Source organism: Cicer arietinum, chromosome 5 (genome assembly GCF_000331145.2).
Source record: "Cicer arietinum cultivar CDC Frontier isolate Library 1 chromosome 5, Cicar.CDCFrontier_v2.0, whole genome shotgun sequence".
Classification (NCBI taxonomy): domain Eukaryota; kingdom Viridiplantae; phylum Streptophyta; class Magnoliopsida; order Fabales; family Fabaceae; genus Cicer; species Cicer arietinum.
The window spans coordinates 76,128,391-76,145,848 of NC_021164.2; the positions used below are offsets into that span (position 1 = coordinate 76,128,391).

Consider the following 17,458-nt stretch of genomic DNA (forward strand, 5'->3'; position numbering starts at 1 on the left):
GATTGAATAGTTGGAAAGTCAGACAACTTTCTTTGTTGGTCGTTTAACTTTATTTAAATATGCGATTCAAACTTTTTTTGACTATATCGTGAAATTTGTACAACTTCCTCAATCTAGTGATATTTTCATGTTAATCTGAAGGAGTGATGGTCCTAAAAGGTTGATAGTGTTGCTTTGGAATATTGCTTGTAAATGTTTGCTCTCTAACATCGATTGTGTCAATCGTAAGATAACTTAGGTCAGTGTTTGTCCTATTTGTAATATTGATAATGAGTATTTATCTCATATATTTTAAGGATTGTTCGAGAAGCATGAATGTGTGGCATAACATTGTGAAAAATCATATTCCTTTAGATTTTTTGACCCATGACATGAATATTTGATTCATGAACAACGTATCAAATCACTATCTCTTTTAGGAAGTTGACTGACTTATTATTTTTGGGGCAACCCTTAATTATACACATATGACTCAAAACGATAAGATTTTGAAAATAGTGTATTGACATAACTCATTGAAAATAATACAATTACGGGGTGTATTCAATTAATATTTAAAAGGATTTTAAAAGATATTTTTTTAATGGAAAAATCTTCAAGTATTTAATCAATATTTTAATATATTTAAAATAAGTTTTGATGTATTCAATTATGATTTGTTGAATACTTTAAACAAAGTATAAAAATATAGTGATATTCAAACAATACTTTTATGATCTACCTTACAAAATTATCATAATTATTTCAGTGACTCGTACCAAAATAATTGAGATTGAGATAATTAAGATAGACTATCCACATTATATGAAAAATCGACTGAAATGAATTAAAACGTTCAACCAATCTTATTTCTATTGTTGGCGTTTTAAAAAGATATTTTATAACTACTTATCCTCTTTTATCGTGCTCAATAAGATTATTATTATCTTGTTCTCTATTTTTTTGAATATTTAAATATGTTTTTGGTTCTTGCAAATATGTTTCGTTTTGATTTTAGTCTCTATAATTTTTTGAGTTTGATTTATACTCTTACAAATTCTAACAAGTTTTAAAAAAAAATTTATGAATATTTTTTTAGTAAAAAAATTGTGACATAATTAATTTTGGATGAAGCGACAGATGACAACTGTGTAATTATTGTTGACTAGACAATACTTTATATTTAAAATTAAAATTCATTTTATCAACTCATTTAATTATTTAATTAAAAACTTAAAACTAATTAATTAATTAATAAACTAATTAAATAATAAAAACTCAATAATCTTACTCTTCAACCTCAATTTTTTTTTAATAAAAACTCAACAACTTTCATCTTCAACTTTAATTTATTCATCTTCAAATCACAAATTTTCACATATGAGTCTAAACCCTAAAAATTACAATCTCTTATTTTTCTTACACTACACTTAAAAGAATAACGATAACAATAAAAATGTTGCATATAAGAGTAACGATAATCAAAATGAAAAAAAAATGATTAATCTCTCTATACATTATTGAAGATTATATTGATATGAAATAATGCCGACATGATTTTAAATACGTAAAATTGAATTTTGTAGAAATAATTTGAATTTTAATAAATAAATAAAAGTGTACATAAAATATTGTGTTATTAAGTATGCATAATCATTTATCTTCAATGATTGCTTAAAATTCATTGAGTAATTTAATTTATTTTCAATAAAATATTTTTAAATCCTATAAATTCTTATGTAATATCATTTGAAAGCCAAATTCCAATCTTGATAGTCTTTTACGATATTAAAATTCATTAAAATCTTACAAATATTTTAAAATCCAAAAGACTTTATGTTATTTTTATATAAAAATTATCTTTTAAAATCCTAATTCAATATATTCTCTTAATATCACTTTAAAAATTAACGATGTAAAATATATGTATATAAATAAATTATTATGTGAAGAAAGGAAAATAACAAAAAGTAAAATACTAGGGAAGTCCGAACTTCTAACTATAACCAAATAAGATGCATTTGTTATAATTTTTTCTTGAATATTCACTTTTTTTTTTTTAAATAAATACTTTTAAATCACGTATATGTTTGTTATAATTTAATAAAAAATGAAAATTATATTTTTTTTAAAACAACTTTTTAAAAAAACTTATTTTTCATAATTAATTTTTTAAAAATAATTTTTATCATGATAAACAAATATAAAATAATTTATGATTTTCTGTCAAATCTTATAAGAATAATCTATAAATCATTAAGTTCTATTTTTTTTTAATAGTTATAATCCATAATAAGCGAGTTCATAATTCTATATCAAATTTATGTGAATTCTTCTTAGAGCATTTTTATTTTTATACATAATGTTCATAGATCAATATTTTAAAATTATAAAAAAATTAATAATATTATCAGAAATCATAACAAATAACTCTCCTCCTCTTTATAAACTATGATATACTTGAACTAAACCGTATCATTCACTATTTCAATAATAAAAAAAAAAAATATCATTAACATCTATTTTTGAAAAACAACCTCAATAGTTTGAATTTTAAATATTTTTTAAAGTGGTTTATAGTGGATTAAAGTTGATATTAGAATTTGCCATAAAGAGTATACACTATTTTGGTGTAACGGCGTCGTTTGTGAAATAATAGTTGAACGGCGGTTCTGAGTGCGCGCTCTCCCTCCTTCCCTTACAAGTCACAACCGGAAAAATTCTGAAAGACAAAATCGAAGGCTGGAACCCTAAATTGGCGATTCTACAGCAAAGATATATTCAACCGCGTCAACATTCGTTACCCTGAACATCAAATTATGGTATGATATTACATGTTTTATCACGCATCTTCGTTATCACTATCATAGTTACATTAACCTTGGTAGCTTCTTGCATTCTCGCATTGTTTTCTCTTCCGAGTTTTGAAGTTTGCATTGTGATAAAAGTTTTTCGGTTTTGGTTTTTCAGTTCTCAATTGCAGCTATCAATGATACTGACTCTCAATGTCACTGGGAACCACTAGCTCCCACCAAAGAAGCCCAGGCACGTTCCTCTAATTCTCTCTGAATGATTATGTTAACCATTTTTCAGAACTTTGCTTAGGTTCCAAAGACTATGGTTCTTTAAATTATTTCATTATACTCTTATTTAATAGCTTGTTCTTCACGTATGTTATGTTTATCTTTTTATTTTATTTTATTTTTTATTTTTACTTTTAATTGAGTGTTAATTGCATTCTGCTTTTTATAGGTTCCAAACTCAGGGGCTACATTGCCAATATATTCATTTAATATGATGTTTTATTTTTCATTATCTGTTATTTCAGGAATTTCATCTTTCTCAAACTTATCATGAGGGACTTGTCAAGTTACAAGCAAAAGAATATGAAAAGGCTCGCCAGCTCTTAGAATCTGTCCTTAAAGATCCTCTTATTGCTAGTGCTCAGGTGGATAGAGGTGCGGGTGACGGTCATCTATTGCAGCTCAGGTTTCAATCTCTACTACATACTCTATATGAAGTATTCCACTGCACTATCGTTGTTGTATCTTCGTAAAGTTTCCTATTTCAGTATGTTGCTTTGTGAAGCAACATCGAGCTCAAATTTATTGTTAAAATTTCCCTTAAGTTAAGTTTTAGGAGACTCTATTGGTTCTGATAATGATTTTGTCACTTCTTTTATTGTTCATAAAACACATAGCTGGTAAATGTTCTTTTTTACTGATTAGTATTACAGAGTCACACACACTGTGCTTATATGGTGCTGTTTAGGTGAAACCTATATACACGTGCATTGTTTGAATTCACGTTGCAGGTTTCTATTCTTCTATCTGCATAAGCTGTCGCTTTTCTTGCAATGCTTCAGATACTAGACTGGGTCAATTCAGTATCTTCTCAGCTTTGTTATATGCTTAATGGTTAGGATTATGACGTTTTGTGACAAGTTTTATAACTTGTCCAGTTTGATTTGTTAGTGTTAGAATATAATAAAGTATCCGAAAAAACTTGATTTATGTTAGAGTGTTGTAGTTTATCTCACAAGATTAGTTTCTAATATTAGAGGATCTTACACTGTCTCCTAAGATTAGTTATATCATGATTTAGTTTCCTGATTTTCCTATTTATTTAGGATTAGGAGTCTTGTATCCCTATAAATAAGGGTTAGAGTTTAGGCCTTTGTATCGAATAATATCATAGTTTTACACTATTATCATATGTAAAGTTGTTATTATTTCTATTCTCCTTCTTTTATCTAAAACCTATAACTTCATCATTCTATGATGTTTGTAACAGTTAGTTCCTCTTATCTATTGCCAATTCACCGTTCACTTAAATATACATGTAAGTGTTACTTACAGAGGTTTCTACAGATTTTTGGCATTGAAAAACCTTGCTGCAGTTTTTCTTCAGCAAGGTTCTACTCATTACGAGAATGCTCTACACTGTTATCTTCAAGCTGTGGAGATTGATTCTAAAGATTCTGTTGTCTGGAACCAGCTGGGAACATTGTCATGTTCAATGGGATCACTGAGCATTTCACGTTGGGCATTTGAGCAAGGCCTCTTGTGCAGCCCTAATAACTGTAAGCACAGAAATTGTTATTATATCATTTTTCTTGTGGTTACTTAATGATGTGCTCATTGGTATTTCTTTTATGTGAGATTCATTTTCTGTTTACACCAATGGGTTGAATCCCTTCATGTATTCCCATTGAGTGTCTTTTGAACTGTCTATCTATCTATTCTTGCTTGTATATGAGCATGTTTGGATAAAATTGAAGAATTACATCCACAGTGTGCAATTGCATTTTGGACCCTAGAATCACTTTAAACATTTTTTTGTATTAGCTACAAAAATGTAATTAACATCTTGAGCAGTAAGAAATCCATTCCACCAATTGTAATATAATCTGTTGCTTCTCACTGAATGGACAGTCAGCTAGAATTCATTGCATTTAATTGTTTTTTTTAAACTTGTATTTTTAAAAATAAATTCACCCAATGCTGTCCATGCATAACTTAAAAAAGGCATCAAAAGGCACAAAGCTCCCAAAATTATGGGGTATGGGGAAGAACAAAGATATGCAACCTTTCACCCCTTCCACCACTGTGGCTCAAGGTCGAATTTGTTTGCATTGCCAAAACATAAAGGTCATCCTTAATCCTTATCCAGACAAAACCAGTTCTTTCAAAATTGTTTGGATAATCATTTCAGACAATAAAGTTCATCCTTTAAAAGTTATTTTCATAATGTATTCTGTTCAATAGTAGTTCTATTTCAATTATGCAAACATGCACATAGTGTATACATGTCTATTTGTGCATCTGTGATTTTATACCCTTGATACGTGTCTGCAGGGAATTGCATGGAGAAACTTTTGGAAGTTCTTATCGCAATTGGTGATGAAGTTGCTTGCCTTTCTGTTGCTGAGTTGATTTTGAGGCACTGGCCGTCACATTCTCGTGCTCTCCATGTTAGAAATACCATTGAAGAATCAGAACCATTGCCATTTGCTCCCAGAGGCATAGACAAATTGGAACCAAAACATGTGCGGCTCAAATTTCCTGACAAGAGAAAAGCTAAAGATGAGAATCTAGATGAGGATGTTGCATTCAAAAAGCTGAACCAAAACAAAGATCTAAACCTGACAGAAGCTTCCTGGGTGGCTCTTGCTGATGCGCTGCTGGAGATCTTATTGCCTTCAAATCTGCAAATTTCCGAGATAGAATCTAAAAAAACATGCAATTCTCCGGACATCAGGCTAAGAATAAACTTACCTTGTAGTTCAGAAGCTGTTGTGAACACTGTGGAAGTGAAAGGGTTAAGTGGTGAAAATAGAGCTTGTGGTGATGATAATATAGGACAAGCAAGTGTTTTTAAAGAGAAAGAAGCAAATATCCAAGAAGAACAACCACACGAAAGGCGGAGTTCTCGACTTGAAAGGCTCCGGAGCCGTAAACCAGGGAAAGAAGAATCAAACTCTTCTTGTGGCAAGAACCCTGCCAAGGTTGTCATTCAGTATCTTGAACCTTTCATTGCTGATGGGTTGGGTGATCAAGAAACTTTTGATAGTGATACTGCGGCACTATCCTCATCAGGAAATTCTGAATATGATAATGTTTCTGCATTTTTGAGAGAAACTTCAAATAATTATGGTGCTTATCATATGGGGTACTTGCTGTTAGAAAAGGTCTCAAGACAAGGCCTCCCATTTCAGGATGCTTTTGTCAAATTTCTGGAGATGGAAAAGTTGATAAGGCATTGGGGAAAGGATAGAACTGCTGAGTGTAATATTTTTCTTGCTGAGCTGTATTATGAGTTTGGGTTATGCTGCCCCACTGGTTCTAAACAACTGGAATGGATGTCAGAGGCATCTTATCATCTCTGCAAGATCATAGAGTCTGTAGCTCTTGATTATCCTTTTCACTTGACTAGTGTCTTGAATGAAGATTGCATTTTAACTCATGGTTTCCAAGAGACTAGTGGAACATCAACAGATACCTCCACTGAGAATAATTCACGTTTAGACAGCTTCCTTATGATGAAAAACAGTTCCTTCTGGTCTCGATTTTTCTGGATAAGTGGGAGATTGTCTATTTTTGAAGGCAACAAGGCAAAAGCTTGTGAAGAATTTTGTATGGCTTTGTCACTTTTGGCAACAAGGGAAAAAATGGAACATTCTCCAGGTTCAGTCCCCCGCCCACATTGCAAGGATGTAAAAGAGCTAAACATTGATAGAGTTCTTTATGAAGTTAATATATTGAAGGTCAACTTTTTGATGGAAAAATCTGTCATTAGGATGATGGAAGAAGAAAAGTTTTTTGAGTGTGTATCTCTACTTTCTCCCCTTCTGTTCTCCACACAGGATGTCTACATTGATTCATTTTCCTTATCCATGGCAGATAAAAAAGATGAAAAGATAACTTCCATCGAGCTCATGGCTCTAGATGTTCTAATTGAAGCATGTCAGAAGACAAAACCAATGGATGTAGATATGTATTTCAATTGTCATTACAGAAAATTGAAAATACTTATGGCATTGATGGGTTTGAATACAAGTATTACATCAATTAAATGTTCTGATCAAACACTTGGTTTCATTGCGCCTTCTAACTTGGATACCGACTCAAATGAAATTTCTGGCAAGCACTGTAGTCACTTGGTTGCCGAGGAAGTGGAGGCACTCTCTGACTGTATATCACAAGTGAAGAAAGTTATTGATCACTGTGGAGATTCCGTGAGTAAATATCATTGTCAGTAGTCTTGGATTCTAAGCTGTCTATCTGTGAGGTGTATTTCTTTAAAATCACTTTTCCGTTGATCCATGTAGTTCATGAACTATATTTGTCGTTTGTTCTACTTCCTGTGCACAATAAACCCATTAGTTAAAACCTGCCCTACTAATTGTCTATTATGAGACTGTGTAATTACCCTAATCCATGAACTTCGACTTATAATTACTCCTTTTGGATAAACTTGACATGCCTCCTCGATGTGGTAAAAGAAGCTCATTGTTCCATGTAAAAACAAAAAAGCTCACCCCCCTTGCATTAGTGGTGTTTGCTTATTGATATTTTGGGCTAAACGATTTCTCCTGATATGTATGTTACATGTGTATGTTATGCGCAGTTTGAGTTTGGAGACAGTGACCTAATTATTTTGTCACTGCCTACTTTTTAGTGGACTAAACTGTTTGATATGTTGGGGTCAATCTTGACTGTCCAATTTCACTTTGCATTGCAATAATTCATTACAGATCATTTTATTGATTTTGGAAGGAATCAGGACTTTGGTAATCAATTTTTACTGTCTAATTCTGTAATTGGGTGGAGTGGATTGCTCTGATTTTAAGGACCTTAAATTGCCCCTAGATATGCTTTATTAGGTTGTGTTTATGCCTCTTCTCTATTGTATTGCTCGTGACTGTTCCATTTCTGATATATCGAGAAGCTTCGCAGCTCTGCTGCATTCTTGGTTTTCTCTTTCTCTTTGCTACTTTCTTCTATTGTTGCGGAGTATATATTATTATCCTCTCAATTACACTTTCCTCCCTTTTTGTCATAAACTTTAAATTTTTATGAAAAATAATCAGCCATATCTGTGATATTGCCAATCCAATTTAGTGTAACATGGTTTTATGGGCAGCACCGCCTATTTCCTTATTATGTTACTTTAGAATGTCATTTGTCGTGAAAGCATTTATGTTCATACGTTTGCAGGATGGCCTCACTGTTCCAACAAGCAGCCTTTGTCAAATGCAATCTCTGTTGTTGTTAATAATGAGCTATGTCGCAAATGTACTTGTCTGCAACAAGACCTCGGCACAAGTAATCTCCGATCAAGTGGAAAGTAGCTGTTTTGTTGATGCAGCCATTGTTTTCTGCAAACTTCAGCATCTTAGCCGAACCACACCTATCAAAACTCAAGTTAGCTATCTCGTTGTACATAATTTTACTTTGAATGATTTCCCTTTTTAGTTATTCAGTTTTTAATTGAAACCTCTACCATTCTTTCCGGAATTCTCAACTCAGGTTGATTTAATTGTTGCAACGCATGACATGCTTGCTGAATATGGGCTTTGCTGTGTCGGAGAAGGTGGCAAAGGTGAAGAAGGAACATTTCTTAGATTTGCAATAAAGCATCTCTTGGCTTTGGATATGAAGCTTAAATCCTGCTTTAACCTTAAAAATAAAGAATCAATCCGATGTGAAGAAACGTCCAAAAACAGTGTTGTCAATGCATCTATGGAAGATTCAAAATCAGATACATTAGATTTCCAGATGGATTCGACCAGAATTGATGAAATTAATTCTGTGAAAAAGGATGTTTGTGAAGGAATAATATCTAAAAGCATTTCATCTTGCAAAGTACAGAGTAAAGATAGTAAGGAAGTAGAGTGTGAAAATAACGTGGGTGCTGGGACTGACGGTAAGTTAGTTAAGGGTGAAAATTCATGCAATCAATTGATTGAATGTGGAAATGAACTTTCTGAAGATGAAAGGGAAGAACTTGAGTCCAACATTGACAGCGCCTTAGATCAATGCTTTTTCTGTTTATATGGATTAAACCTAAGGTCTGATTCATCCTATGAAGATGATCTAGTGATGCACAAAAATTCATGCCGGGGAGATTATCAAACCAAGGAACAGTGTGCGGATGTTTTCAAATATGTTCTTCCTTATGCAAAGGCATCTTCTGTGAGTACTCTCTCTTTAATTTGTATTGCTCAGCTAGTTTACACAATGTGGTACTGAAATTACAATTTTTTATTTTTTGCTAAATATTTTATCTGTTAGAAAACTGGACTGGTCAAACTTCGCAGAGTTTTAAGAGCTATTAGGAAACACTTTCTTCAGCCACCAGAAGACCTTTTGACAGGAAATCCTATTGATAAGTTCCTAGATGATCCTAATCTATGTGAAGATAAACTATCAGAGGAGGCTGGGTCTGAAGGATTTCTCGAAACTATAACTAAGATCATGTTTCCTGATGTGGGAGGCCTTGGACAGTATAGCACAACACTATTGAGGAGGTATGCATTTACACCGTACTGTGATGTTTATTTATTTATATATCTTATTCTTTACCTGTCTCATACAAATCATATTTAATGGCTACTATATATCCATGATATTCCATGTTTTTATATTTTTAGGTTTATCTCAAAAGTGTTTTTGACTTTTCAGGTCTGAGCCATATTTGGACGTGTACTGTAACTTGTATTATTTCTTAGCTCTGTCAGAGGAAATGAGTGCAACAGATAAATGGCCTGGATTTGTGCTGACCAAAGAAGGGGAAGAATTTGTTCAGCAAAATGCTAAGCTCTTCAAATATGATCTCATGTACAATCCTCTGCGCTTTGAAAGCTGGCAGCGACTTGGAAATATTTATGATGAGGTAAATTTTCAGATAAACAATGACATCTTGATATCTGAATATGTTAGTTAACATTAAAAATTCATACATGTTTATTGGTTGCACTGAGCTAGGAAGTAGATTTGTTGCTTAATGATGGTAGCAAGCACATTAACGTAATAGGATGGAGGAAGAATCCTACTTTATCTGAGAGAGTGGAAACAAGTCGAAGAAGGAGTAGAAGGTGCCTACTAATGGGTTTAGCTTTGGCAAAGACATCTGCTCAGCAGGTTTCACCCTGCATATATTCACTCCATTTAAAATTTCCTTTTCTCGGTAGACATTGATTCTGTGTTTAACTTTTTTGTTGTATTTTCAGTGCGAGATACATGAGTTATTGGCATTGGTATACTACGACAGTCTTCAAAATGTAGTCCCATTTTATGATCAGAGATCTGTTTTGCCCTTGAAGGATGCAGCATGGATGGTGTTTTGTGAGAACTCAATGAAACATTTTAAGAAAGCCTTCGCACTTAAGTATATCCTTTTTCCCCGTGTCTTATTTTCTGCATTTATCTGGTATTATGACGATAATGAACTGCTTTTATTCTCTTACAGGCAAGATTGGTTGCATGCATTTTACTTGGGTAAACTTAGCGAAAAGCTTGGATATTCACATGAAATTGCATTATCATATTATGACAAAGCTATTGCTTTGAACACCTCAGCTGTTGATCCTGTCTATAGGATGCATGCCTCTCGCTTGAAGCTATTATTTAAGTGTGGAAAACAGAATCTGGAGATTCTGAAGGTTTCCCCCCTTTCTGATTGCTTTACTATATTTTGATATTACTTTATTTGTTTGCTTTTGCATTTGTCCATGTACTCTAATTGCATTAACTTTCATGCTTTTTTTTTTCATGTCTTTTACAGTTGTATTTAAAGATCAACCTTTAATTTTTTGATGGACTTGAATCCTTAAAGTAAATTGAGACTAATATTCAATTATAGAGATGATTTTTTTATCATGCTAAATATAAATTTTATCATTTGTGTTTTGAACTTTTCAATACTTTTTTGGAATAAAAAAAAACCAGTACTTTTTTTTAATAAAAAAATATTGTCCCAACAATTAAGAAACAATTTTTTTATTATTAGAAGAATTATGAACCAGTTTTAATATCACGCTACCGTAACTTTCATTCCAAACATTTAGAAGGAAAAAACTTAACCTTAACTGTTGCCAGCTATCAATAGAGAACAATATATTCAAAGATCACCACTATCTTGGATTCCTATCTGTTGAAGATTGACGCTAATTAAGGAGAATCAACAGATTCTGCTGTGTACAATTTTATGACAGCTTTATGTCCATTAAATATAGATTAGTATTAGCTAATTCCTAGCCTTTCCTATCTTATTAAAATTAGCAATTATGAGGAGAATAACTTCCCTAATTCCTAGGCTAGATCAGCACCCAGCCTTAATCTCCTAGTCTGTATAAATTCTGCTTTGTATTACTGTAAAGATACAGAAAATAAAATAAGAAAATTCCGCACTATCAATCAATGATATTTTACATAATAAAGACCTTTTACTCACTCGTGGACTAGAGTATAAGATGGATGACATAAGAGAAGAACATGGCAGAATTTTGGATTAGAAGACAGTCAAATTTGTGTTCTTTTTTGCCTGCAGAGTGACTTTATTTATAGATAAACTCTTGCATTTAGTAAAGGGGTCAAATCTGAATAGTTCAATACTGTTAACATTCGTAATATTATGAATCAGCCATTGTCCTGGTTGCTAAGCATCACTTTTCTGCTGCATAGTATAGGGTTGAATTTGATCTATATTCTTAACTGTGTTGTCTGGTCCTCAACAGGTTCTTTCTGCAAACTCCTTTGATCAATCTGTAAAAGACGCTGTCATAAGTATCCTTGCCAGCACGGATAGCTCATCATTAAATACAAAGGAGAGATGTATTCATGCCAATGATGTGGAAACAAAGGATGAAGGGTTACTCAAATTGGGTACTGCATGGTCCATGCTTTACAATGATTGCCTTTCTGCGCTGGAAACTTGTGTAGAGGGGGATCTCAAACATTTCCATAAGGCCAGATACATGTTGGCTCAAGGGCTGTATAGAAGGGGTGAGAATGGTGATATAGAGAGGGCAAAAGATCATCTATCTTTCTGCTTCAAATCTTCACGCTCGTCATTTACCATAAATATGTGGGAAATCGATAGCATGGCAAAAAAAGGAAGGTACATTTTTATTATTATTGATTACCTTTTTATATTTTAACTTTTTTTGTTTAAACTTATGAAATGAAATTTTGTCAAACAATTGAATATTGATGGTTCATACAATGAGTAATGTCCAAGGGCATGTGACAAATACTTTGGTATTACTAATGAATGTCATAAAAAGCTTTGAAGATTTAAAAGATAGAATCTCATGTAATCTTTTTTCTTTTTTGCAAATGAAAAGAAATCATTCCTAAATTTCCTTAAATAACTTGAGGGCTTCCCACTCAATAAAATAACACTTGATGGATTTGTTATCTGTATTGCACAGGAGCCGGGAAACAGTGATATTGTCAATAACTAAACTAATTTCTACTTTGCATTTAATGATATCAGGCGCAAGGCACCAGGTTCTGCTGGTAATAAAAAATCCCTCGAGGTTAACTTACCAGAAAGTTCTCGAAAATTCATTACTTGTATTCGGAAGTATGTGCTGTTTTATCTCAAACTATTGGAGGAGACAGGAGATAGATGTATTCTTGAACGTGCATATGTTTCTCTCCGGGGAGATAAGCGGGTAAATCCCAAGAAGCCTGATTTAACAATTATAATTCCGTAAACGATAACTGCTGTTACTTAGTTATGCCTCATTTGTTCTCATGGAAATGGAAGCACTCTATCTTTATAATCTTTATTTTTCACTTGATGCATCATTTGCTGATTTGACTTTATTTCCTTTTAGATAATAAGATGAAATTATGTCTTCGGAGATATGGATTTACAATTTATACAGCCTTAAGAAAGGAACCCATTCACATTTTCACGTTCATATCAAAATCTGATCTCAAATGGAAGGATTTGTTATCAGATTTATCTGAAGAAAAAGAAAAACTCTTGCCAGTATATTTTATATAAATCAGTCTGATCTTGTACCTACCATATCCTCCCTTTCTCTGCAACTTTGTCTCCATAAAAAACATACTTTATACAAAAAACCCAAACATAATCAGGTCGGTTTTGCCTCTAAAGCAATGATTGGAAGTTTCTATTGCTGATTCATTCAACTATGCATTCCAATCCAATAGATGATAGTGTTCCTCCTCCCGGTTCTTCAATAATAATAAAACCAACCTCATTAATTATTTGCTCCTTCCCCTAGACACCTCAAATATGTTTCTTAAGCAGCCTTTGAAGCTTTAGTATTTGTCCTTTTCTTTTTCTCCCTATTTTTCGGTACTTGCTGTCATGAGCACAACCCCTTTCCTAACCCGCCAAAGATGCATACAAATTTACAGTATTGTTGAGACTCAAGTAATATGATGTATTTTTTGACAAAAAGTAATATTATGTATTAGTCACTCTCAACTTAAATTTCTTGTCATATTTGCACATTATGTTCTCAGATCTGAAAGTATTACATACCTGATCTGTTTTGTCTCTCTTTTACCACAAATGCAGTTTTCATTATGTATTGAAGATCTTGTACCAGTGGCCATCGGAAAATATTTAAAGACCCTGATTTCATCCATGTGCCATTCTCAGACTACTGCCTCTGTTCCAGGGAGCAGTTCTGACCATGTGCTGGAGAGAATGTTTGCTTTGTTTATGGAGCAAGGAAGCTTATGGCCAGAAATATGCAGCTTGCCTGAAATTGAGTGCCCTAATACACCAGAGAGTATCATATATGGGTAATATTATTATTAAAAAAAAAATTGAACCAATTCTTTGTCTACAAAACTTACTTCTCTGGTTGAACTGAACTATAATGTCTTTGCTGTCTGTTTTTCCAATGGTAAAATTAATTTTGATCCTCAAATAATTGCAGGTATCTTCATGAACATATAGTATTATTGGAGATAAATGGAAAACTGGAAACTCTCGAAGCAATAAATGAGAAGATTCGAAAACGTTTTAAGAATCCAAAGGTCTCAAATAGTAGTTGTGCAAAAGTCTGTAAGCATGCTTCTGTTGCTTTGTGTCGAGCTCTTATATATAATTTGGCACAAATCACTCCTGTATCGTGTGGATTCTCAAATGCGATTCAGGTCCATAATTTGACTGATGGTGGGATGGACAATAGCCAGTTGCTCTATATTGATTTGCAGCCACATGAATTATGGATAACAGATTTCGAAGATCCATCTCTTCTAGAAAAGTTTGAAACAAAATGGAGTGCCATTTTATCTAAAATAAAGGATATACTGGTCAAGAAGGCTTCTGATGATAATTTGGAAACAGCAAACACTTTGCTCAGAGCTTGCTATAATTTTTACCGGGAGAGTTCTTCTGTGGTGCTTTCCTCGGGCCTCAGCTTTTATTTAGTTCCTTCTCAATTAGTAACAGAGACACCATTCAACCCAACTATGACCGGGGTTGAAGCCCTTGACCTGAGCATCGCAAGGAAGCTTCTCTTGTGGGCCTATGCGCTAGTGCATGGACGTTATGCAAATATATCAATTGTTGTAAAGCATTGTGAAGAAATTTCAAAGGTATACCAAGTCTCCTAAGCTGTAAGTTCAGCGTACATTTCCATATGACAATTTAAGTCGGGGAATTTCAGAATTATTGGCACTGTAAATTTCTCCAACTTTTGTTGCCAAATGTACTAGCACTAAAGATTACTATGCTCTATATAATCCTGTATCATGTTTACTTACTCGATCTTGCATGATTCTGAAGTAACCGACTCATTTGACTTTGAACATCAATCCTTACATTTGGTTCTGTTATGCAGTCAAAGATGAAAAGGGGGAGTGGAATGTCACCTGCGTTTACAAACTCACCTGCGACTGCCCCAACTCTTCCAGGTATTTTATCATACTCTTTCTGTTCTTTTTTAATTATCGCTTATGTAAAAGAATTCTGTTTTCAAAGGTTAATAATGCTTTTGTCAATAGCACCTTTAGCTATTTATTGTAATAGAAAATAGACCTGTTTCTTTAAGATTTTTAAATTTTTTTTATAGATTTGAAAATGATTTGTATGAGAATTTACATAAAATAGTAGAAATTATTTCAGACTCATTTGTTATCTATTAAAAAAAGCAATTTTGATATTCAATAACTTAGATGTTCATTATTAGTGATTTTAACACGATAAAAATCAACTTTTTTTTAAAAAAAAAGTGTATTTCAAAAATGATTTTGAAGAGCTTCTCAAAATAATTTTTTCATTTTAATTATTTTTTTAAAATTTTATTATCCAAAAAAAAGTTATGGCAAATAAATGAAATATTTAAAATAACATTTTTAGGATAATTCCATTTCATATTACATGTGGTTTAGCGATATAAACACTTAATAAAATAATTGAGTTTCTACGATAAAATAAGTTATATTTACTCTAGTATCTTTGTTAGTAGTAAAGTAAAGTGAGATATAATATGAAAGAGTCTATTAGTGAAAAAAAAATTATACTTCATTAGTATTCTAAAATGACATAATAGGAGAAAGACAAATATTCTAAGCTTGACATTTAATATGAGACGAGGGAATAATTGCACCATAAGATAGTAAATTGTTGAAAATAAAAACTCGAAATCTTCCACTTTTCTAGACCTCTTTAACGTTTCACTTCCCAAGTATTTTAGATCCATAGTATAGCAATTAGCAAGTAGAACAAGTTCAATGCATCATACGAAGTAGTGCTAGCTTAATTGCTCCATTGTAAATTGCATCTTTTCATTTATCATAATTGTAATTTCCATATATACTCCCTCCGTCATTGTAAATTCCATATATAGTATATAAATTAAACAAGTATGCTGCTAACTGTTAAGCAATTCAAGCACATTCAGAAAAATTTGTCTTTCTATTATTCACATAAATAGATTAGGGGAAGGGTACATTGATTTCCTAAGGAATAGAGGTAGTATTTGATTGTTTATGCTTAACGGTTACTTGTTGGTTGCAGGTATCGGTAGAAGTGGATCAAATGATGTTGATTCTACCCATGTCACAACAACCAGTAGTCTACTTTGCCCGGAGGACATTCAGAAGAATCTATTTGGTTCTCCTCAATTACATCAATGTACCACCAACGATGCAGAGAAAAGTAATGCAATCGCACGTGAAGGCGATGCACGAGATTGACTACTTGTAAAGTGTATAAGTTTTAACAAACCTGTAAATCCCAATCTGTATTAGAAAATGCGATGAGTATACAAATATCAATCGAATTCTAATTGTGAACAATTAGTGGTTTGCGTTGATTGTTTCTGTCGCATGATGATTAATAGAGTGAATATGCTCACTAATTTTTAAGAATTTCTTTTATGGATCTAATTTTATTATATTAAATAAATCAAAATTACGATGCCGTTACTATTACTACCATCCACAACGTAGTTATAGCAACCGTACTCAGTACTATGTAAAAGATTGTAAATAATGCCTCTAAAAAACTTATGCTCAAATTTGTTGCTAAATATTTGACAAATAATATATCTAGTTCCTAAGGATCTATCAGTAGTTGTTAGTTTTTTTCTCCATTATCCTTTCTTCTTTCCAAACTGTGAAAATGATGATAGCTTATAGTTGAAAATAAATTTTGAATGGAAACAGCTGAACCATGCCTTCAAGGGAAATTTCAGTTGAACCACAATAGTCAATAACTTCAAATGTCTTCCATCTTCTTTTTATATCCTAATGAATTTTTTGAACATAATTGTGAGTTTTTGACCGCCTAGTGTATTGCATTATGTTGATTTCCGAAAAGGTAGTTTGTATGGTTCAGTACAATCTCTGATGGAAGTCCAAGCTTTATCATAATTTTGATGAGCAGCTGGAAGCACAGCACTAAAAAAACTGTACATCAATTTTCTACGAATAACTGCTGTTTGACTTATCATTCTTGTCATTTTAAAAGTGTTATTTGCTATTTTCTTTTTATACTAATAAAATATTAATTATTTTATTTCTTCTTTATTTATTATAATTCAACTCATAAAACTTCCCGACTAGCTATAATTAATAAATGTATTTAAGTAAATAAAATTTATTTTATTACTAAAATCAATACAACTAATTATTTTCTTAAAAATTATAATCAACACATAAAAAAAGTTTAACAAATCTGAAAGTCGCAATTGCAGGAATAATTAAATTCATAGATAATAATATCCCAGTAGACTTAATCTCAATATCTCTGTAAATTTTTGTAACACTATATTAACTTGTCGCATTAACTACTTTAAATACTTTATTGACCATTAAAATATATTTTATTAACTATTTTTTAAATATATATCTCATTAACCTCTAAAATACATAACATTAAATACTTTAAAATAATTAATCTCTTATATTTTAATGGTTAATGTAACATTCAAAATAGTCAATAATATAACTATTATATATATATATATATATATATA

The 17,458-nt window shown here is 32.0% G+C and overlaps 1 protein-coding gene and 1 long non-coding RNA gene across 3 annotated transcripts; one reads left to right on the plus strand and one right to left on the minus strand.

The window, feature by feature from the left end:
• Positions 1-2,603: 2,603 nt before the first annotated feature.
• Positions 2,604-16,349, plus strand: LOC101498624 (calcineurin-binding protein 1). 2 transcript variants are annotated; one of them, XR_012163161.1, is made up of 18 exons: positions 2,604-2,801; positions 2,950-3,024; positions 3,308-3,468; positions 4,350-4,561; positions 5,337-7,216; positions 8,199-8,405; positions 8,511-9,176; positions 9,276-9,511; positions 9,666-9,876; positions 9,969-10,124; positions 10,214-10,371; positions 10,453-10,645; positions 11,720-12,102; positions 12,481-12,661; positions 13,543-13,772; positions 13,910-14,594; positions 14,819-14,891; positions 15,997-16,065. XR_012163161.1 is itself a non-coding variant. In XM_004501031.4 (18 exons), exons 1-18 carry the CDS (start codon positions 2,799-2,801, stop codon positions 16,173-16,175), a joined length of 5,868 nt encoding a protein of 1,955 aa, XP_004501088.1. In that variant the 5' UTR covers positions 2,605-2,798; the 3' UTR covers positions 16,176-16,349. The 2 variants fall into 2 exon arrangements, 1 of the variants encoding a protein (XP_004501088.1); XM_004501031.4 differs by having other exon boundaries at positions 2,605-2,801; positions 13,910-14,573; positions 15,997-16,349.
• LOC140920329 (uncharacterized) lies at positions 12,798-13,744 on the minus strand. The gene is made up of 2 exons (XR_012163162.1): positions 13,507-13,744; positions 12,798-13,347 (listed from the first exon to the last, which is right to left on the minus strand). It is a non-coding gene; the product is annotated as an uncharacterized lncRNA (long non-coding RNA).
• Positions 16,350-17,458: the final 1,109 nt, after the last annotated feature.

Excerpts from the sequence above, each read along its gene's own strand:
- LOC101498624 (XM_004501031.4), top strand. Across the intron at positions 3,469-4,349 it reads GGTCATCTATTGCAGCTCAG|ATTTTTGGCATTGAAAAACC; the intron begins GTTTCAATCTCT and ends AGGTTTCTACAG. Across the intron at positions 12,662-13,542 it reads CTCTCCGGGGAGATAAGCGG|TTTTCATTATGTATTGAAGA; the intron begins GTAAATCCCAAG and ends CCACAAATGCAG.